General features: G+C 43.4%; 1 protein-coding gene across 6 annotated transcripts in view; it reads left to right on the top strand.

Moving 5' to 3' along the window:
- The window catches only part of TMCC3 (transmembrane and coiled-coil domain family 3), a 308,376-nt gene that overhangs the window by 176,992 nt on the left and 108,262 nt on the right, over positions 1-23,122 (top strand). For 2 of the 6 annotated variants that reach the window (XM_050747178.1, XM_050747179.1), the window contains exon 2: positions 870-968. The exons of the other annotated variants lie outside the window; for them this stretch is intronic. In XM_050747178.1, the coding sequence (XP_050603135.1) occupies positions 870-968 (99 nt within the window). The remainder of the gene's footprint in view (positions 1-869; positions 969-23,122) is intronic. 6 annotated transcript variants of the gene reach the window in all.

Genomic DNA, 23,122 nt, shown 5'->3' with positions numbered 1-23,122 from the left:
CTCACAGGTCAACTGGGATTGATTATTAGTGGGTGCTTAGGTAGTGCTGTGGTTTGAATGTTTCCCCCAAAAGTTTATGTGTTAGGAACTTAATTGCCACTGTAACAGTATTAAGAGGTGAGGCCTTTAAGAGCTTATTAGGCCATGAGGGATCTACCCTCCTGACTAAGTTAATGCTGCTATTGTAGGAATGGGTTCCTGATAAAAGGATGCATTTGTCCTCCTTTTTCTGTTTCCTGTGTGCTTGCTTCCTTGCCACATGATACCTAGGTGATGACCCTGGCCAGTTGCTGTTGCCATAGTCTTGGACTTTCCAGCCTCCAGAACCATGAGCCAAATAAACTTCTGATCTTTATAAATTACCCAGTCTGTGATATTCTGTTACTGCAGCAGAAAAAGGACTAAGACAGGTAGTGTGTTAGGAGGCATTCTGAGAGTCAACTCGAAAGAGGACCGTTGTCCGTCACTCATCTGGGAGAAGAGTATTACAGCACATGGGTCACGTATATGTCATCCCTTATATAGACTGTGAATTGTGGCACATGGGAGGCAACTGAGGGGCAGGGTGATGTGGTGATGGTAAAATCGATAAAGATTTGCCGTCAGGATTCAGATTAATTTCCCGTCTGCCTCTTCTTTGTGACATCACCAGTGGAGCCTTAGTTTCCTTTTTAAAATGGGCAAAATAATACCTACTTTAGAAGATTATTATAAGACTTTTAAAATCATTACTGTTGTCGCCACCATCATTATTAATAGCTAATATTTATTGAACATGTGATGTCTTGTGTTAGCCACTTTAGAGGTATTATCTCATTTAATAATCTCAACGCTACAAAATAGATCCTACTATTATTCTCATTTTACAGATGAAAAACTGGGACAAAGAGAGGTTACAGTCGAAACAAGATTACACAGCATGTGATCACATGATGTGTGTGAAAGTCCTGTACTGCACCTGGCACATAGTAAGTGCTCAGTATGTGGCCCTTTGCCTCCTTCTTCCTCTTCCTACCCTCCCCTTGCTATATAGCAGCAGTGCTGGGGAGAACACCAACTCTTCTTAGGTGGTTTATGAGTCAGTAGGGAAAAGCTCATTCATTCCTTTTTCCTCCTCCAGACCTCCTAAGACTAGACGTGTCATTCATGATATTTCCAATGGAGCCCTTCTTTTCATTTATTATGATGGCTTCAGCCCCGGGCTTTGACAAGACTACAGTATCACCTAGAGCCCAAACAGGAAACAGATGATATACCCAAATTAGATCATCTGAAAAGCATTAATGAAATAACTTCTTACAAAGGTAGAGAGAAAATGCAGATCATTGCAGAGCTCCTTCAGGTTAGTCACAGAAGGGCTAACACCAGCCCAAGACCTGAGGAGGGAAGGGAGTACTTACTCAAACCTGGGGGCGAAAAGGCTCTGTGGAGGGGGCTTCCTGACCCCAAGCTGTGCCCTTCCGTTAGAGGATGGAGCCAGCCCACAGTGAGCCACAGAGAAGGGAACAAGGGAAATAAGTACCCCAGCCTCCCTCTTCTCTCTCCTTCCCCCTGCTGCTGCTCCTCAGGGGCGAGCCCAGCTGGACGCCATGTCCATGGATGCAGCCATGTACAATGGACTCCCAGAGAAGGTGGGGTGGATCTCGAGGGGCAGGTGGAAGGGATCAGCACCGCTGCCACCCTGGGCATGCCCAGGAAATGGTGGGGCAGATCACAAATTCAGTTTTGCACACTTCTTCGCATTCATGCAGATTCTGACTTTCTCCTTGGCTCCAGCTGTTTAACGGATGGCTAGATCTTCCAGGTAATCGGTTACAAATTACTTTTTGTAAGTGTGCATTTGGAAAGAGTCTGGCAATGGATTAGTTGGAGGACAAAGAATTGAAACTGCTTCTTCTACATAGCCTTTGAGACTGATTGACTGTATCAGTAGCCATATCTCTTAAAAAAACCTCAGTTCACTTATTTATAGAATGAACAGTAATACATGCTTCTCAGGGACATGAAAGGTCTCAACTAGGTTAAGTCTAAAGCTTTTATAGGCCTTATTATAATTTTTAATAGATTTTTAAACAATTTTTGAGACTTCTCATTGAGATGAGAAGTCTTAATGTGCAGAGTAACATAGACCCTCTTAAATTAGATTTGAGATACAGATGCCTGTATCTTTCTTTAGATTGTTGACTCTGTGGCATATTATAGACTGTCACATCTTAGAGGTTCATCTTGGAGGTGAATAACTTGAGTTGAAATGTCATATGGATTTTTCTTTGACATTTTTGCACTTTAGATCAATAGTCCCCCACCTTTTTGGCACCAGGGACCAGTTTTATGGAAGATAATTTTTCGGACAGTGGGCAGGTTGGGGAGAAGGGATAGTTTGGGGATGAGTAAAGTATATTACATTTATTGTGCATTTTATTTCTATTATTATTACATTATAATATATAATGAAATAATTATACAACTCACCATAATGTAGAATCAGTGGGAGCCCTGAGTTTGTTTTCGTGCACCTAGACAGTCCCATCTCGGGGGGACGGAAGACAGTGACAGATCCTCCGGCATTACATTCTTGTAAGGAGCACCCAACCTAGATCCCTCGCGTGCACAGTTCATAATAGGTTTCGTGCTCCTATGAGAATCTAATGCTGCCTCTGAGCTGATGGGAGGCGGAGCTCAGGTGGTAATGTGAGTGATGGGCAGCAGCTGTAAATACAGATGAAGCTTCACTTGCTTGCTCACTTGCTCGCTCACCTGCCGCTCACCTCCTGCTATGCAGCCCAGCTCCCACCATCAGCCCATGGCCCTGGGGTGGGGGACCCTTGTTTTGGATGGTCTCAGACATGCTAACCAGGATAATTGGGACCCTCTTTACCTAGGATCAACCACTTAAATCAACTGACTAAACTTCCTCCCTCATTATTGTAGTCTGTGTACTACAGCTAAAATCTAGAATAAATTACTGATATAAAAATTGAACATGTAAAGACTGTCATGTCATATATCTACCAAGTACCTTAAGGTTTAGGCAGTATGTTGGTAATTATGTGAAATAACTGAAACTCTCACACATTATTGGTGGTGGGAATTTAAGTTGGTTCAGCCATTTTGAAAAACCAGCAATTTCCACTGAAGCTAAACATATACTCACCCCATGTATAGCAGTTCCACTACTAGGTATACAACCAAGAGAAATGTGTACCTGTGTCTTCTAAAAGACATGCACAATAGTGTCCGTATCAGCCTTATTCCTGACAGCCCCAAACTAATTAATAATCCAAGTGGGTATCAACAGGGGAATGGATACAATAAAATGTGGTGCTTCCTATACAGTGAAATACTTCATAGCAATACAAATAATGAACTAATTAAAATATAATAAACTAATGGAACATTCAGGAACATGGATGAATTTCAAAGCTATCATGTTGGGTGAAATAAGCCAGACACTAAAAGAGTACTTTAAAAGAAAAAAAAAAAAGAAAAAAAAGAGTACTTTTATGAAGTTCAGGAAGAGGTAAAACTTAATGGTTATGGAAGGAAGTTTGAAAAAAAAAAAAAAAGATTACCCCTTATGCCAGGGTGGGGCTGGGAAGTACTGATTTGGAAGAGTCATAATGAAACATTCCGGGTGTTGGAAATATTCTGTATTTTGATACAAGTGGTGTTACAGAGGCATACCTATGTAAAAATTCATCAGACTGTATACTTTAGCTTGTGTACTTTACCTACTTTGCTTCTTATATACTATAATCAAAATGGTTTTGAAAAAAAATTATTGAGTGTTACAGCCAAATCCTGGCAAATGTGGCAATGATGATACCAGGAAACATAGTGAAAAGTTGACCTTAACTATAACATGATCTTTCTGGAGAGTTTGGCAATGTGTATTAAAGACCTTAGGCACATGCATATAACAGTATTCTATGGAAATCATTAAGATCATGTGTAGAAGCTTCGTCATAGGGATGTTCATTTCAATGTCCTTTGTAATATTGAGCATTAGGAAATAACCCGATGTTCAATTTAGAGAATTGGTAATAAATTCTGGAGTAATATGCAGCTACTTAAGAAGTGTAGTGGAGGAAGGGGCTGTGTTTACTTTCATGTGTGTTTCTATGGAGAAAACAAAGTAGATAGGACAAAGACTTCAGAAAATGGTTAGTTGGCTCAAAAATGGCTGGCTCTAATCATGATAAAGACATTTGAAATATGTGTATTGAATGAAACTGATAGATAGTAGATGTCCGATGATCACATTATTTACATCCCTGGAAGAACAATGCTATAGGTCTCACATTCCTTCCTTGAAAATCTGTTTCTTCTCGTATGCTTTCACTTAGCCTTAGATTTGTCTGCGGTCTGCGTATCTGATTCAGACCCAGCAAATAAAATCTTGTCTGTGGTCTTGAAAGTGTATTTTTCCTTTTTAGCATTGCTGGTTGTATTAGTCCATTTTCACGCTGCTGATAAAGACATACTCAAGATTGGGTAATTTATAATGGACTCATAGTTCCACATGGCTGTGAAGGCCTCACAACCACGGTGGGGGGTGAAATGCACATCTTACATCGCAGCAGATGAGAGAATGAGAACAAAGCCAAAGGGGTTTCCTCTTATCAAACCATCAGATCTCGTGAGACTTACTCACTACCATGAGAACAGTATGGGGGAAACTGCCCCTATGATGCAGTGATCTCCCACCAGGGCCCTCCCACTACATGTGGGAATTACGGGAACTACAATTAAAGATGAGATTGGGGTGGGGACACCGCCAAACCATATCATAAAGAAACTCCAGGCCTCTAAGAGAGGCTGTTGATGTAAATATAGGGACTGCAGTTTCTCACACCTGTAATTCCAGCACTTTGGGAGGCCTAGGTGGGTGGATGACGCGCGCTTAGGAGTTCAAGACTAGCCTGGACAACTTGGCGAAACCCTGTCCCTAATAAAAATACAAAAATTACCTGGGTGTGGTGGTGTGTGCCTGTAGTCCCAGCTACTTGGGAGACTGAGACAGGAGAATCACTTGAACTCAGGAGGAGGAGGCTGCAGTGAGCCAAGATCACACCACTGCACTCCAGCCTGGGCAACAGAGCAAGACTCAGTATCAAATATATATATATATGTGTGTGTGTGTGTGTGTGTGTGTGTGTGTATTTATATATATATAGAGAGAGAGAGAGAGAGCACGCGTGACACTGAGTGCTAAACAGTAAAGCCATTCAGAGGAAAGCTGCTGGATAAAATGGAAGCCTGAAAACATTCCCACAGTAAAATCCTACCCTGTGTTTCGTTACCATTAAACATCCTTTCAGAGTTATCTCTAAGAAGCCCACTTGGAGACATCTAGACTTTCTAAAATTTAATAACGTCTCAGATGGAAATAATATTACATGCTAATTAATTGTCATGGAGTAACATTATTCAAATTGGTAACTGTAACTCCCAAAGATTACATTAAGTTTGATCAGTGGGCACAGCTATTCTCTGAGAAATAAATTCGAAAATTTATTTCTGTCTCTTCTTCTTTTGACCAAAGGAAAAATTAAGTCAGTGACCTTGGTAGGTTTCTTATTTTGAACAATGTGTATGAGATTTTGTGCTGTCATTTCTAAACGCTTTTTAATTCAGATTAGCCAAAAATCTCTGGAAGAGGGTAATTTTTTCATTGGAAAATTCGAGTGTCATGTTATTTTCAAGGTTACCTTATATTGAGCTGGGTTTGTTTTTTTTTTTAATGTCTGAGAGCTTCAGTTTCTAAATCTGTAACATGGAAATAATAATGCTACAACATCTTAATGGTAGTAGAAGAATTACATAGTGTCTGGCATGCGGCAAGTGCTGAATTATTGTAACTCTGTATGTTTGCATACATAATAACTCCAGGCATATAGAGTTATATATACAAGTTGTCGGTTTCTCACCTCCTACTTACCACCATGTTTGGCACATAGTAGGCATCAGTTTTTTGCCTGAAGTCCCCTATTATGTGGGATCTAAAAATCCAATCAATTGAACTCATAGACATAGAGAGTAACAGGATGGTTACCAGAGGCTGGGAAGGGTAGTGAGGGTTGGCGGGGAGGTTGGGATTGTTAATGGATACAAAAAAAAAAAAAAAAAAATGGAATAAGACCTACTATTTGATAGCACAATAGGGTGACTATAGTCAACAATAGCTTAACTGTATATTTTTAAAATATCTTAAAGCATATCATTGGATTGTTTGTAATTAAAGAATAAATGCATGAAGGGATGGATGCCCCATTCTGCATGATGTGCTTGTCTCACATTGCATGCCTGCATCAAACCATCTCATGCACCCCATAAATATATACACCTACTGTGTACCCAGAAAAAAAAAAACATTTAAAATTAAAAAATAAATTTTAAAAAATGAAGTTCCTTGCTTTTGTTTGTCTTATATGGAAAAAAAAAATGGTGACTAGTATTTTTTTCTCTAGACCCCACCATCCTGGTGTTTCAGTAGAATGACAAATATTTTCTAGTAAAATTAAACATGACAATAGCAATTTAATCCCTTTCAAAACTCTCCATTTTATTGGGATTCTTGTGGTACCCTATCCTACCTCATTCATTCATTTATTCATTCCACAAATATTTACAGAACGCCAGTCTGAGCTGTGCTGGGGACATCATGAACAAAACAAGAAAAGTCCCCTGCCCTCACTCATGCTGGGGGTACCCCGATGGCATCCCTTTTTTTGCTGTTCCACCAAGCATTTGGCAACCCTAGTTTCCCCATTGCTTATGAGCTAGTCCTGGAGGCCAGCCACTTGCTTCCATGAGCACAGCTGTTCCCTGAGCAGAGGGCCTCCTGGCCTTCCAAGCATTGAGGCCCTCCACCTCCAGACCCTTGCTGGACTTACAGACAGGTCAGTGGTTGTGCAGCCGATGCAGAACGGGAACCCTCTGTCCGTGAACTGCATTAAAATAAACTGATTATTGCACAAAATCTTGGCAGAAAGATTTGAAAAATGTCCCATGAACAAATACCAAGTCATCTGAGGCTTGTCCACATGATTTACCAGCATTTTTCACATGACAAAGATGTGAAGGAAAACTAGAGAAATGTGTCAGCCACTATTGGCGTGAACCACAGATATTTACAGGGGAGGGTGAGGGACTCTAGTTCAGAGTCTCGTCAGATTCTTAAAACAGCAAGGATTATGCAAAGATAAAAAGCAAAAGTAAACGCTAAAACTGTGAATGAAGCAAGAACACAAAGAGGGGAAATCCTTCTATGGAAACAAGCTTTCCTTCAGAGGAGAAAAACAAGACTCTGCTAAAAAAAAAATCTGTCAGCCTGGAGTAATAAATGGAGGCTGGTGTATGCACCGTGCCTCCTTAGTCCACGTTTCTTTGCTAAAACACGATGTGTTTAAATGGAAATGAACGTTTGGCAGCTGGAGGATTGACGTAGCTGACGCCGGCTCCATTGTGGAGTGGGAGCACAAACAACACACGTGAAGATGGTTTTGGGAGTGAGGCAGAGGGCAAGGGGATGCAGGAAAGTGACGAAAAAGCAAGTGAATTCTATGAAGTCTGGTGTGAGGGCAGAGGCAGCTTGATTTGGGAACTGATTCCTCTTGTGTTACTCATCCGTTCATCAAACTAGTATTTCTTGAGCATCTGCTATGTGTCTTACATGGTGCAGGGCTGTGGGAATGCAGTGGAGGCTGTAGCAGGGGAAGGAGCTAACATCCCTCAAGGCCCCACCGTTTGCCAGACAGTGCTCCAGGCTTTGCACTGAAATCCTCTGCAACCCTGAGAACTGCATCCCAGGGCTCCGAGGTGGTGGAAGCTGGCCTTAGAGCGAGGTCTTTCTGACTTCAGAGCTCACTGCCTCCCTGTTGTTTTGAAATCTTTATCCTGTGGTGATTTGCTTTTATGTTTACTTTCAACCAAGGTTAAACCTTTATTCCTGGTGTGGAATGCCACCTCTCCTTTGATCTTTGGAATCTGCTTTGGGCCACAGTGTCTTCCTGATCCAGAGAACCATATTCTCAGGCGATATGACTGATTCTCCCTTCTCTTTCTAGCTCCTGTTTTTTCCCCTTAGCCTCTGTATGGGTTTCACATTCAAGCTCTGAATCATCCTTTCTGTTGCCAAATACTCATGCTGAAACCCCCTGCAAGATCTTCTCTGCTCTCTCTCCAAGACAGACACAAATGCTTCCTCTCTCCAAACCAAACTTAGTAGAAACCAAAATGAAAGGGAGGAAAGAGACTCAGTGCATTGCTGAAGGCACTCCAGGTCCTTCGCTTTTCTCATTCGACAGTCAGATTTTATTTGAAAGACAAAAAGACACGTACACCGTAGACCATGGTAAAATGAGGTCCATGGGTTTGATTCAGAGAACTCTAAGCAGAGGCTGCAGAAGAATCATAAACGAACATGACTGTGCAAACTTTAAGATGATCTACATTATGGCCGTCTTTTACTGAGCAGCTACTATGTAGCAGGCACTACAGTGCTAACTAGGGAATACGTTTGGCAGCAAACACAACAGACAAAAAATTTTTTTGCTGTCATGGGGCTTATATTCAAATGGGGGAAACAGTCAATAAACCTAACAAGTAAGGTTGGTATGGCAGGTTAGAAAGCGTTAAGTGCTAGGAAGAAAAATAAAGCAGGGGAGAGAGATAGGGAATATGAGGGAGTGTGGTTGTAATTTTGCATAGGGAGGCCAAAGAAAGCCTCTCTGAAAAGATGGCATTTGAGTAAAGATGTGAAGTGAGGGAATGAACATTCAGATACCCAGAGAGCCTTTCAGGAAACAGCAGATACGAAGGCCTTGAGCAAGGAGGCCTGGGGTGTGTTCTAGGAACAGGGAACACAGGCTGTGGAGTAGTAAGTAGATGGGCTCTGACTATATAGGGTTTTGTAGGATTGTGACTTTTCTCTAAATGAGATGAGAGCCATTAGGGGCTTTCGGACAGGAATGACCGGATTTGACTTAGTTTTGACAGAGGTTAATGGGGTCAAGAGAGGGGTATTTAAGGGTGGGGGAAATACCAGCATGGTTGTATGCCATTGGAAGTGATCCATGGAGAGGGAAAATATGACAATGCAGGAAAGAGGGCAGAATTGCTGGTGCAGGGCCCCTTAGTAGGGAAGGGGGCTCGGACTGCAGAAGATGAGGAAAGGGGTTGGCCTCAGGGTCACAGACAGTTCATCCATGGCAGCAGGAGGGAGGCAGAGTATATACGGGCACAGGAGCAGGTGGGAATAGATGTAGTAGAGAGAATGTGTGGAAATTCTCTCCTGATTGCTTCAACTATTTTTCAGAGAGTAGAAAACAAGATCATAAGCCAAGAGTGAAGATGGAGGAGGAGGAGGTGTCGGAAGTTTGAGGAAAGAGGAGTAGGAATTCACCATCTAGCAGCGTGGCAGAGTAAATCGACCAGGGAATGTGGTAGGATTGCCAATTGGCAGTCCTAGTTTCTGGTCGTGAATTTAAAATGCCTGTAATCCCAGCAACTGGGAGGCTAAAGGAGGAGGATCATTTGAGCCCAGGAGTTTGAAACCAGCCTGGGCAACATACCAAGACTCTGTCTCTAAAAAAAGTTTTAAAAACAAATCATGATGAGATTGGTCTTGTTGGTTTTGAAGGCTGTGAATATATGTGTGTTGGAGGGGAGTGGGGAAGGGAAGGATAGTGTTGTGGTGATGAGTTGGGGGTGGCAGTACTTGCCAGGATCTCTTAGAACTTTGTCACTTCCCAGTTACAAGTATATACAATGAACACTTAGAAGAAAAGTAACACAAAAAAGGCATCAAAGTTCTCAGAATAGTTCTATCAAGACGGTGGAATTATGGACAGTGTTTCATCTCCTTTACACTGTTTTCCCTTGAACTCCATGCAAGATCCTCACCAATGAACTCAGTTTAAAAATTCTACCACCTCTTGCTTGTAATTTATTTATTTATTTTGTGTTTAGAGACGTAGTCTTGCTATATTGCCCAGGTTGGCGTGCAGTACTTTTTTACAAGATTCAAATTACTTTGTCTAGAATTAATAAGGAAAAAACACACATTAAAAACAACGATGACCACAAATAATATTCCTGCTGACGATGTTTCCCTGGGTGTTCTTAATGTGTTTTCACAGGATATCCCAGATAAAACAAATGCCTTTCTGTCCTTGAATATGGTTAAGTACAATGCATCCTGCCACAGACTGTATTATATTTTTTTGGCCAGATCCAACCTCTCAGGTTCTTCCAGGAAATGTGTTTCTAAAAATTTCCACAGCCGGTATAGAGAGTCCTTATGTGCCCAGATACACAGATTTGTAATTAGTAATAGCTAAGGGGTTGTTTTTCATGTTTTTGAGAAGTTACCTGAAGCCTCAAGGGCTATTCGAAGTCAAATTATTCTATATTTCCAGTTTGATTATCAAATCTCTTTCTTTTTATTAGATGAAGAGTGCAGTTACGCTCCTAACCATGATCCTTCCTTATCCCCAGCAGCACTACATGGTAATTAAAACTCCTGCTCCTACAAACTAAGACTATTTCATAAATGTTTGTCGAAACTTGCCAATTTATTACTTACCTAACCCAATAAATACCACAGAATATTTTGGAAATTTCCTATTATATCCTGCTTTAGGGCAAGTATATTGATTTTTCTCCAGGTTGTGAGTATAACACTATTTTATCTAAAGAGACAGATGCACTGAATTTAACATAAATATAGGGACTATCATAATCACAGTGTATTTCCTCAATGAATGAAAACAGAATTGAATGAATGTTTGACTAGTACCACAAAGACCCTCTTAACCTCCAGGCATTTCAAGAGACTGACCTGAGTGTTGAGTATGAAATCCTGCAGAAAAAGTAAGAACTGCTTGAAACTAACAACATAGAAAACTGAACTGAATTCTTGAATGTGTCTAAAAGTAAGTACCTCTGTGAGCTCGGGCAGTTTGCTTAACCTCACTGGCCTTCAGGTTTATTGGCAGTTTAGTTACCCTCACTGGCCCTCAGTTTTGTCATCTGAAATATTAGATAATTAGTTGTTTCTCTTTTGTTTTTGAGACGGAGTTTTGCTCTTGTTGCCCAGGCTGGAGTGCAATGGCACTATCTCAGCTCACCGCAACCTCTGCCTCCCGGGTTCAAGAGATTCTACTGCTTCAGCCTCCTAAGTAGCTGGGATTACAGGCATGCGCCACCACCCCTGGCTAATTTTGTATTTTTAGTAGACACGGGGTTTCACCATGTTGGTCAGGCTGGTCTAGAACTCCCAACCTTGTGATCCACCCACCTTGGCCTCCCAAAGTGCTGGGATTAATGCTGTGAGCCACTGTGCCTGGCCAAGTTATTGAGAGTATAAAGGGACTATAGGGATTTTCTAATGTCTCTTTAAAGAAAGCAGGAGTGCTAACTCTTAGTTTGTTTCCTTTTCCGTTATACTCTGCTGGACTTTCATTACTTCCAAATCAAAAAGTTGATAATTCCAACTTTAAAAGTAGTTGTGGTGGCTCATGGCTGTAATTCCAGCACTTTGGAAGGCCGAGGCAGGTGGATCACGAGGTCAGCAGTTCAAGGCCAGCCTGGTCAATATGGTGAAACCCTGTCTCTACTAAAAATACAAAAATTAGCCTGGCATGGTGGTGTGCGCCTGTAATCCCAACTACTCGAGCGGCTGAGGCAGGAAAACCACTTGAACCCGGGAGGCAGAGGTTGCAGTGAGCTGAGATTGCACCATTGCACTCCAGCCTGGGCGACAGAGTGAGACTTGGTCTTAGAAAAAAAAAGAAGTAGTTTCAAAATTGTGAGACCAGGCACAGTGGCTCATACCTGTAATCCCAGCAGTTTGGGAGGCCAAGATGGGAGGATCCCCTAAGCCCAGGAGTTCGAGACCAGCCTGGGCAACATGGCAAAATCCCATCTTTCCAAAAAAAAAAAAAAAGGCCGGGCATGGTGGCTCACATCTGTAATCCCAGGAGTTTGGGAGGCCGAGGCGGGTGGATCACGAGATCAGGAGATCGAGACCATCCTGGCCAACACGGTGAAACCCCATCTCTACTAAAAATACAAAAAATTAGCCTGGCGTGGTGGCAGGCGCCTGTAGTCCCAGCTACTCGGGAGGCTGAGGCAGGAGAATGGCATGAACCCAGGGGGAGGAGCTTGCCGTGAGCCGAGATCGCGCCACAGCACTCCTGTCTGGGGGACAAAGCGAGACTCCGTCAAAAAAAAAAAAGGCATGGTGGTGTGTGCTTGTAGTCCCAGTTATTCAGGAGGCTGAGGTAGGAGGATCACCTGAGCCCAGGAGGTCGAGGCTGCAGGGACCCACTGCACTCTAGCTTGGAGAACAGAATGAGACCCTGTCTCAAAAACAAAACAAAACAAAATCGTGGTGACTTTGGAAGCAGAATCACACATGCCTGTCCACATTCTACATCCCAGGCCTACTGAGCCATCTCTGAGGATCTTTAGATCAACATTCCAACAGTTGTGTTGATGGTTGCACAGCTCTGTGAATATGCTAAAAACCACTGCATTGTATATTTGAAATAGGTGAACTGGATAGTAAGTGAATTATATCTCAATAAAGCTAGGTCAGAATTCTTCGGTGGAAGGTGATAATGTTACCAGAAAGGGGTCTCAATCCAGACCCCCAAGAGGGGGTTCTTGGACCTTGTGCAAGAAAGAATTTGGGGTAAGTCCATAGAGAGAAACCAAGTTTATTGGAAAGAAAAGGAATAAAAGAATGGCTACTCCATAGGCAGGGCAGTGTCATGGGCTGCTCCACTGAGTATATATATATAGTTATTTCTTGATTATATGCTAAACAAGGGGTAGATTATTCATGAATTTTCCAGGAAAGGGGTGAGCAATTTCAGGAACTGAGGATTCCTCCCCCATCTTAGGCCATATAGAGTAACTTGCTGACATTGCCATGGCATCTGTAAACTGTCATGGCACTGGTAGGAGTGTCTTTAGCATGCTGATGCATTATAATTAGTGTATAATGAATGACGAGGACAACCAGAGGTCACTTTCTTTGCCATCTTGGTTTTGGTGGATTTTGGCCGGCTTCTTTACCACAACCTCTTATCAGCAGGGTCTTTGTGACCTGTAAATTGTGCCGACCTCCTATCTCATCCTGTGACTTAGAATTCCTAACCTCCTGGGAATGCAGCCCAGCAGGTCTCAGCCTCATTTTACCCAGCCCCTATTCAAGATGGAGTCGCTTCGGTTCAAATGCCTCTGACCATCGAAACCAACCCAAGTCAAGTCAAGTGAGAAAAGAAAGTTTTCACAGCCCGTGTCGCTGAAAAGTTCACACTAGATATCCAGGCGTGACTGGACCTACGTCTTAAGCATTAGCATTAAATCCCACACTGTCTCCACCTCTCAGCCCTCGTTCCTCTGCAATAGCTTCACTCTCAGGAAGGCTTTCTCCGCAGGTGGCCCCTGGCAGTTCTCCGCTTAAATTCTTCCCCGTTTATCAACTCTAGCAGAAGCATCTCATTCAGCAAAAGTCCTGGAACAAAGTGTCATGGAGAGCTTGGGCCACATGACCACCCTATACTAATAAACGCTCACGTAGCACTATGTGCCAATCCTATTCTTGTAACATCCCATTGATGGGGTTCAGGACACACTACCCCAATATATGGCACTTGGGCATACTGCCTATTTTAATCTGAAGGAATATGAGAAAACGCAGACACAGGAAGGTCTCTTACCTTTCCTTCACCCCTCCCTCCTGAAGCACATCGTAAAATCTAGGACAGATTTTCTGAGCTTCCCTTGAAGAGGGTCATGAAACACTCATGTGAGAGATGCCTTCCCTATATTCAAATGGAAGGAGCATCCTTATCTCTGAAAGTGATGGGACACAGAGACGAATACAAACAGGCCTTGCTACGTTCCTCCAGGTCACTGAAATCACCTTACACCCTTTGCCCTGTCATATTTCTCCACCACCATCCTCTTCATCAACCTACTATGAAAAACACTCAGGTTTCATTGCTTCTCTGTGGTTTCCTTTCTTTATGAAGGCTGCTGTGTCATGTAAAACGTATTAAATAAATTTGTGTGCTTCTCTCATATTAATTTGGCTTTTATTACAGGAGCCCTAGCCAATGCACCTAAGATGGATAGAAGAAAATATATTTTCCCCCTACAGCACTTTATAGATGAAAAACTTAAAACTTGAGGCACACAGAAGTTAAGTAACTTGCCCAGGTTCACACAGTAGTAAGTGTTGGAGCTGGGATTTGAAACTCAGGAAGTCTCTGCCTCTAGAGTCTGTGGTTTTATTGGTCTTAAATGCTATGCTGGAGCCAAGGGAAAGAAATGTTCAGACTGGCCAGTGCTGGAGCAGATTCTATATTTACGACCTCATTCTCTCCTGACATCCTGTATTCTAGACCCTTGAGGGATGGATGTATATCATATCAGATGTTAGTGAATTTTAGAAAGCAGGTTTGTGAACACCTTCTGCTTCAGAGACTGGGGCTGTTTCTGCATCATATTCATCATTGCCAATATCAGCCTGACTGTAGCCATTTGAAAAGAAACCTCAGAGTTCGTAATAAAGCAAGACTCAGGCTTCCTGGCTCCAGAATCAGGACCACGTCAAGATCCTGGCCTCTCTTAAAGAAAATTATTACCAGTACACAGCCTTGGGAAGAAACAGTAAAATAACTTGTGCTTCATCAGCAATAAGAAGTAAAACGAGACTGGCCGGGCGTGGTGGCTCACGCCTGTAATCCCAGTACTTTGGGAGGCCGAGGTGGGCGGATCATGAGGTCAGGAGATCGAGACCATCTGGCTAACATGGTGAAACCCATCTCTATTAAAAATCAGCCGGGCATGGTGGCAGACGCCTGTAGTCCCAGCTACTCGGAAGGCTGAAACAGGAGAATGGTGTCAAGCCGGAAGGCGGAGCTTGCAGTGAGCTGAGATTGCGCCACTGCACTCCAGCCTGAGTGACAGAGTGAGACTCCGTCTTAAAAAAAAAAAAAAAAGTAAAACGAGACTTTAGAAATTACCAGAATAAGTGGTAACTAATAGTCAAACTCATTATTATGGAATCCAAGGATTAGGCTTCAAGGAACATTATTTTCAAAAAGGACAGACCCACATTTGGAGAATTAAAAGTTTTTCCATCTTTTGCTGATACAGGAAATAAATTTACGTGCATAAATGTTTCTTTTTTCTTTCTTTTTTTTTTTTTTTTTTTGAGATGGAGTCTCACTTTGCCACCCAGGCTGGAGTGCAATAGCACAGCTTCGGCTCACTGCTACCTCTGCCTCCTGGGTTCAAGTGATTCTTAAGCCTTATCCTCCTGAGTAGCTAGGACTGCAGGCACGTGCTACCATGGCCAGCTAATTTTTGTGTTTTTAGTAGAGACGAGATTTCACCACTTTGGCCAGGCTGGTCTTGAACTCCTGGCCTCAAACATTCTTCCTGCCTTGACCTCCCAAAGTGCTGGGATTACAGGTGTGAGCCACTGTGCCTGGCCTACACAGAAAAATATTTCTAAGGTGTCAGTTACTGACCCTGTTTTTGAGAATTGGTTCACAGGACCACTGGTATCAGAAATCACCTGGGATGTTCTTTATTAAGTCATAATCCCAGTTGGGCTTACGCCGGTGGTCCCAGCTACTCAAGAGGGACGGCCAGAGGGTTGCTTGAGCCCAGGAGTTCAAGGTTGCAGTCAGCTATGATCAGACCACGGCACACCAGTCTGGGCAGCAGAGTAAGACCCTGTCTCTAAAAAGTAAATAAAATTAAATCATAATCATAAATAGACACAAGAATCTGTATTTGTTAAACACCCTAAGTGACTCTTCTGTCCACCAAAATTTGAGAATCATCACCGTAAGTGGCTGGGGCAAAATAGGATAGAAGAAGTAAGACCACTGGGGTCTGTATTAGTTCATTCTTGCACTGCTATAAAGAAATGCCTGAAACTGGGTAATTTATCAAGAAAAGAGGTTTAGTTGGCTCGTGGTTCTGCAGGCTGTACAGGAAGCATAGCGACATCTGCTTTTGGGGAGGCCTCAGGGAGCTTTCATTCCTGGCGAAAGGCAAAGCAGGAGCAGGCGTTGTACGTGGTAGGCGCAGGAGTGAGAGAGGGGGCGGTGCTCCACACTTTTAAACAACCAGCTGTAGTAATAACTCACTGTCTATCACGAGAACAGCACCAGGGGGATGCTGCTAAATCATTTACAAGAAACGGCCCCCATGATCCGATCACTTCCCACCAGGCCCCTCTTGCAACCCCAGGGATGGCATGAGATTTGGGCAGGGACACAAATCCACACCATATCAGGGTCTTAAAATGAACCAAAGGTAATGGCCGTAGGAAGGAATTTCTGCTAAGTAGGGAAAGGGGGCAGCTTATTTTTCTCAAAGGCTACCATATTTTGAACAGCTTTAATTGTTAGGTGGTACCCCTAATGTTTATATCTTTTTTTTTTTTTTTTTTTTTTTTTAAGACAGGGTCTCACTCTGTCACCCAGGTTGGAGTGCTGTGGTGCAGACATGGCTCACTGCAGCCTTGACATCCGGGGTTCAAGGCATCCTCCCACTTCAGCCTCTCAAGTAGCTGGGACCACAGGCATGCACCACCACACCCCGCTGTTTATATTTTGTAGAGACAAGAGTCTCACCATGTTGTGTAGGCTATATGTATTAGTCTGTTTTCACGCTGCTGATAAAGACATACCTGAGACTGGGCAATTTAGAAAAGAAAGAGGTTTAATTGGACTTACAGTTCTGCATGGCTGGGGAGGCCTCACAATCATAGCAGAAGGCAAGGAGAAGCAAGTCACATCTTACATGGATAGCGGCAGGAAGAAAGAGCTTGTGCAGGAAAACTCCCCCTGTAATAACCATCAAATCTTGTGAGATTTACTATCACAAGCACAGCGTGGGAAAGACCTGCCCCCATGATTCAATTACCTCCCACAGGTCCCTCCCACGACACACAGGAATTCAAGTTGAGATTTGGGTGGGGACACAGCCAAACCCTATCACTATATATTTCCTTCCTTCCTTCCTTCCTTCCTTCCTTCCTTCCTTCCTTCCTTCCTTCCTTCCTTCCTTCCTTCCTTCCCTCCTTCCTTCCCTCCCTCCCTCCTTCTTTCCTTTTTTTTTTTTTTTCCTTTTTTTTCCGGAGTTTTGCTCTTGTTGCCCAGGCTGGAGTGCAGTGGCACAATCTCAGCTCACTGTAACCTCTGCCTCTCGGGTTCAAGTGATTCTTCTGTCTCAGCCTCCCAAGTAGCTGGGAATACAGGCGCCTGCGATGTAAGCTGATTTTTGTATTTTTAGTAGAGATGGGGTTCACCATGTTGGTCAGGCTGATCTCGAACTCCTGACCTCAGGCAATCCACCCACCTCGGCCTCCCAAAGTGCTGGGATTATAGGCATGAACCACCGTGCCTGGCATATCTTCTCATTCTTTGTGTTCAGAATTGTTAATCTCTATATTCATTGCTAGCTCTGTAGAGCAGAAAAGAGCACTAACCAGTGAATTTTATTTAAGAATTTTTCAGGTGGAAAACGTACTCTCATGAGCTATAAACTGACTAACCGACAACAATAATTAGCATTAGTGAGAAAAGCAATTGTTAAATAATAAGAGCTAACCATTTTTGAGTGGACTATAGTAAGCACTTTACATGTATTATCTCACTCTGTCCTCGTCACCTTATGAATGAATGGATGGTGATATTATCTCTATTATCAGACGAGGACACTGAAGTACAGACGTTAACTATTGTGTCGTAGATCACAAATATTGGGGCAAAGTTGGACTCATTTAGACCGAGTCTGTTTAACACTAGAGCCCATTTGCTTTTAACCTTTGAGCCATGCTCTCTTGTCCTCTCAACAAGAATTTATTATTCTCCGGGAGACTGAAAACAGAGTCTGAAGAATCATTGACTGCAACAAGTGAGCATTTATTATATAGTGAAAAAGAGAGCTACCCTGCCCCTGGCTCCGGGACTCACCATTCTAAGAGATCTAGTTGATATGCACAGAGGCAGGCTTTTATGTCTCAGGTACCTGTTACCCAAATTAGGACAAAATGGTGCCCATATCCTGTGCGGCCCCTCAGTGCTTCCAGAGCGTTCCAAGGGTCAGATTTCTCCTGCTTCCTGGGTCTTGGATCCTTGACTTTGTGAGGCCATTTTAGTTGCTGCTCTTGACCCATCCTAAAGGTCAGAGCTGGGTTAAAGATAGAATAGTTAGCAAGCCTGGAAGAATCAGCTGTAGCAACCTCTCTAAGTGCACTTTTGCTCCAATTCCAGCGATCACTCTAGGTCAAGCCATGAGTTCATGTGATGGGATATCTGAAGATATATGACCTCAGAAATTCACAGAGCAGATGGGACCCTTGCACAAATCATTACAGTATAAGGCAACGTGTAGTAAAGTGTGGGAGCTCTGGTGTCCAACTGCCTGACCCAAGTCCAGTGTCGCCACTGCCCTTTTAGAGATAGCACTTAACCTTTCTCAGTCACGGCTTTCTCAGCTGTAACAAGGAATAGTAGTAATAGCACATGCACATGGAGCGTATCATGAGGATTCAATGAAATAAAATGTGTCAAGTGCTTCTTAGGATTCCCATCCCGTAGTGTATGTTCAATAAGTAGTTCTTATTATTGGCTCTTATTATTGCTGTAAACAAAATATTATTTGCGACAAGAAGGAGATACTTCTTTGAGATCTTCTTTGAGGAGGAGCATTTGATCTGGGCCCAGATGAGAGGAATTTCTGTGAGAGGAGAGGAGGTTATTACTCTATGCAGCAGCAGAACCATAACCTGCAAAAACACACAGGGAGAGGCAAGGCACGTGCAGGGCGTGGTGAGTGAGGCAGAATGGCTGTAGGGCAGAGGGTGCGGGAGTGTAGGAGGGAAGGAGGGAAAGACTGGTCAGAGGGCGTTTGTGGAAGGTCTCAGAGAATGGTGAGCATCATGTTAATCTCCTAGTCCATGCCTCAGGTTTGAGAACTGAATACCCACTAAATTAAGAATTGCACTTTTTTTTTTTTTTTTTTTTTTTTTTTTTTTTTGCATTTATAATACTTAGGATCCTAGCCAGGGTTGACTTGGAGGCAAGAATAATTCCTTGGCAGTTTTAGGAGGCTACATGAATTACGCATTCCTGGTTACGTGGACTCTCAACTTTTTGTAAACTATGAGTGTATTACCAAAGGTGTATGGTCCCTTGTGCAGCCACCCCCACAGCCCCCATCCCACTCCACCCAACCCCTGCCCTGCTGGCCAGCTACAACCTAGCTACAACCACAAGAGCCAAAGCAGCCCAGAAGACAGTGCTGATCGGGGTGTCCCTGTCATTGGACAGCCCTAGACTCCAGGCCTGGGGTGGGGGCAGGAGGGAGGGTAAGAAGAGGAAGGAAAGCCAATCTCTTTTAGCTGTTATCTGCTTGGATGTAGGATTGATTCACTCCTACTTCGAGGTTCTCAGAGTCCAGAATGTTCCATAACTGAAACGCTTGATGCATTTGGTCTCTGTGGCACTTACTTCACCACCCCCAACCCCATTTTAGTATTTGTAATAGCAATCCGTGAAGGGCAGGACTTGAATGTTTTAAAACTAAAAGAGGATAAAAAGTAAAGTCCTAATAATGGTTCTCTTCTGTCTTTGTCCGTCTAATTAGAGAAGGCCATATCTATCCGTGTCTCCGTAGGAAATGGACGGTTAGGGAATTGGTACCGTGCTGGAGTTGTGTGTAATCTTGCCCTGCCTGAGGGAGGCCTGATGTTGGAAGTATATAAGGGAATCTGAAAGCTTGGCTGCTCTAATAATTAGACTGGCTGTACTGGTTTTTCTTTGCTTATTAAATCACAGGCCAGCAACACCTCTGTGGCAGGACTCGTATACCGAATTGGTACACTGTGAGATCCAGAGCAAACTGAAAGTATGTCACACTGAGCACAGACCAGTCATGGCCACAAGTTTAGGCCTGGCTTAACCTGATTCACTGGAAATCAACTTCAATAGCACCAGCTGTAATGAAAAGTAAATATGCAGGTGTTTGTTGTTATATATTTGGCATTGTTAAGCTATCACTGAATTTTTTAAAACTCTTGAATCAGTTGGTGAATGTACGTGTATCCAAACAGCTTGCTTCCAGACTGTGTACAATATCTTCTTCTTTTTTTTGAGACAGAGTCTCCCCTGTTGCCCAGGCTGGAGTGCAGTGGTGCCATCATGGCTCACTACAGCCTCAACCTCCCAGGCTCAGGTGATCCTCCCACCTCAGCCTCCCGAGCAGCTGGGACTACAGGCGCACACCACCAAGCCTGGCTAGTTTTTGTATATTTTGTAGAGATGGGGTTTCACCATGTTGCCTAGGCTGGTATTAAACTCCTGGGCTCAGGCGATCTGCCTCGGCCCCGCAAAGTGCTGGGATTACAGGTGTGAGCCATTGTACCTAGCCCATAAGTATCTTTTAATGCTTACCTTCAATTACGATATTGAAGATATTGGAAATACCTTGCATTTGTATAAAGCATTTTTACTGGTTGTTTCAGTTATTTGAAATCATGCATCCTCTCTCAATCTTCTGGCTGATTCAATTGTTTGATTCTGCCCAGAACCAAGTGAAGTATAATAAATATTAGCCCCTTGATCCACGGAGGATGCTGACCCTGAGTTGAGTGACTTATGCAGGATGATAAAGCTAGATAGTGGCTGGCCAGATGGAGCAGCCCACTAGGTCATCTGCTTGTGGGTTCAGTGTTGGGGTTTCTCCACTACATTGTGACAGAATAGTCTGGCTTGACTGGTTTTTCTAAAGCACTGATTTTTCAGCTTCCCAAGAAAACCAGAGTAGATCCTCTTTTTGTTTGTTTTGTTGACCCAGTTATACACCTTCTCTTCTATAGATTTTCCCATCTTCTAAGATGTGAGAAGCACATTTCATGCATAGCCAATGATTTTTTAAACCAAACTCATAAGCAAAATCTGAATTTCTTTGGAGCAGGAAGCAGAGAAAACAAATACCTTTTCTGTGCTGATTGCTCACATAGACATGCTAACGCACACTCTGCAAAGGGGTTGGGTTTTAGAAATTTAAATTACTTTGTTGTCACCTAAAATAAAACCCTCCCTAGACACTCCCCCAGCACTCTCTTTTTTATTTTTTATTTTTGAGACAAGCTTTCACCATGTGGGTCAGGCTGGTCTGGAACTCCTGGCCTCAAGTAACCCACCCACCTCAGCCTCCTAAAGTTCTGGGATTACAGACCTGAGCCACTGTGCCCAGCCTCCTCTGCCCTCCCTTCACCTATAGCCTTATCTTCCTCCTTGTCTCCTTCGCAGGCCAACCCTGGAGAGAGCTGGCTAACTTCCTGTCCTCGTTTTCTCATCTCCCTCTTGTTTCTCACTCTTCTTCTGGCTGGACACTGGCCAGGTTTTTGTTAAGGTCACCAGTGGTCTCCACGTGACTCAGTTCAGTGGACTTGAGTTTTTCAGACTCAATTTATTTCCTCTCTTAGGGGATTTAGTACACACTGTGACCTTGGGGAAGTTACTTCTCTAAATTATTTGCAAAATGGGCACAGCATCTTCCTCCTCGGATTGCAGCAGATTGCAGCGGATTGCAGCGAGGTCTAAATGACATAGTTTGTGGGAAGTGGTGAGCATAGTGTCTGCTACAGCGAGAGGTACATGGTAACACCTAGTTCCTGTGACACTGTATTTTCCCTATGCCTTTGGCCCCTTCTACTCCTCTGTGCTATCATGAAAAGAAATGAAATGTGTCTGCAGCAAGAGGACTCTGGATGTGAGGTGTTAAAGGAGGGACAGTCCTAAGAGAAATCTTAAGCAACTGAGTGGTGGTGCCATTTGCTGAAAGGTGGGATCCTAGAGGAGCCAGAGGGGCATGGAGGAGGGTGGGCACATTTGGACATAGTGAACCACCCATGTATAGATGAACTGGATGTATGGGTGAGTAAGGCTGGAGGTCAGAAGAGACATAGGAGCAAGAGGCTCCATGCCCGGGCATGGTGGCTCATGCCTGTAATCGCAGCACTTTGGGAGGCTGAGGTGGGCAGATCACCTGAGGTCAGGAGTTCAAGACCAGTCTGGCCAACATAGTGAAACCTTGTCTCTACTAAAAATACAAAACTTAGCCAGGTGTGGTGGCACACGCCTGTAGTCCCAACTACTTGGGAGGTTGAGGCAGGAGAATCAGTCGCTTGAACCTGGGAGGCAGAGGTTGCAGTGAGGCAAGATTACTCTGCTGCACTCCAGCCTGGGCAACAGAGTGAGATTCCATCGAAAATAAGAAAGAAAGAGAGAGAGAGAGAGGGAGGGAGGAGGGAGGAAGGGAGGGAGGGAGGGAGGGAAGGCAGGCCAGCCATGGTCTGGGAGAGAGAGCAAGATGAGAAGGGAAGGGTCTGGGACAGATGCAGAAAAACGTTGGACTGTTTCAATAGCCTCCTGATCGGCCTCCCAGCTTCCACCCTGGCCCCCCATAAAAAGTCCTTACTCTGCCAGAAAATGCCACAGGATCTGCCCTGCTGTTCTCCTAACCCCAGGCTGCTTCTGTGACCTCACCTCCAACCCCCCCCACCCCCTGCTCTCCTGCTGGGCTTACTCTGCTCCACCCATGCTGGCTTTCTTGCTGTAGTTCCTCAAATAGATCAAGTACTCCCCTTCCTCAGAGCTTTTGCACTTGCTGGTCCTTTTGCCTAGAATGGTGTTTTTCTAGATATTCTACATGTATCACCCCCTCACTTCCTTTACTTCTCTAGTTAGATATCCCAGCGTATCCATGAGAACTTCCCAGAACATATTATTCAAAAGTGCAACACTCATCTATCCCCTTTTCTCTGCTTTCTAAAACTTACTAGCATCTGATATGATCTGTATCCACCTGACATGTTTTGTTACATTATAAAATATAGAATTATATGCTATATGTTTCTATATGTGACACATATAAATATATATACTAATATACCATGATATATATTATACCATCTCTATTTATTATAATCTGCTATATTATACAGTAATTTTTAAAATTTCCCACCTCCTAATATAACTCCATGAAGCCAGCAACCTAATTGTGTTCACTGCTA

Source organism: Macaca thibetana, chromosome 11 (assembly GCF_024542745.1).
Source record: "Macaca thibetana thibetana isolate TM-01 chromosome 11, ASM2454274v1, whole genome shotgun sequence".
In the NCBI taxonomy this organism is placed as follows: domain Eukaryota; kingdom Metazoa; phylum Chordata; class Mammalia; order Primates; family Cercopithecidae; genus Macaca; species Macaca thibetana.
The sequence above is the reverse complement of the archived record's forward strand: the minus strand, read 5'-3'. Positions and strand labels throughout refer to the sequence as shown.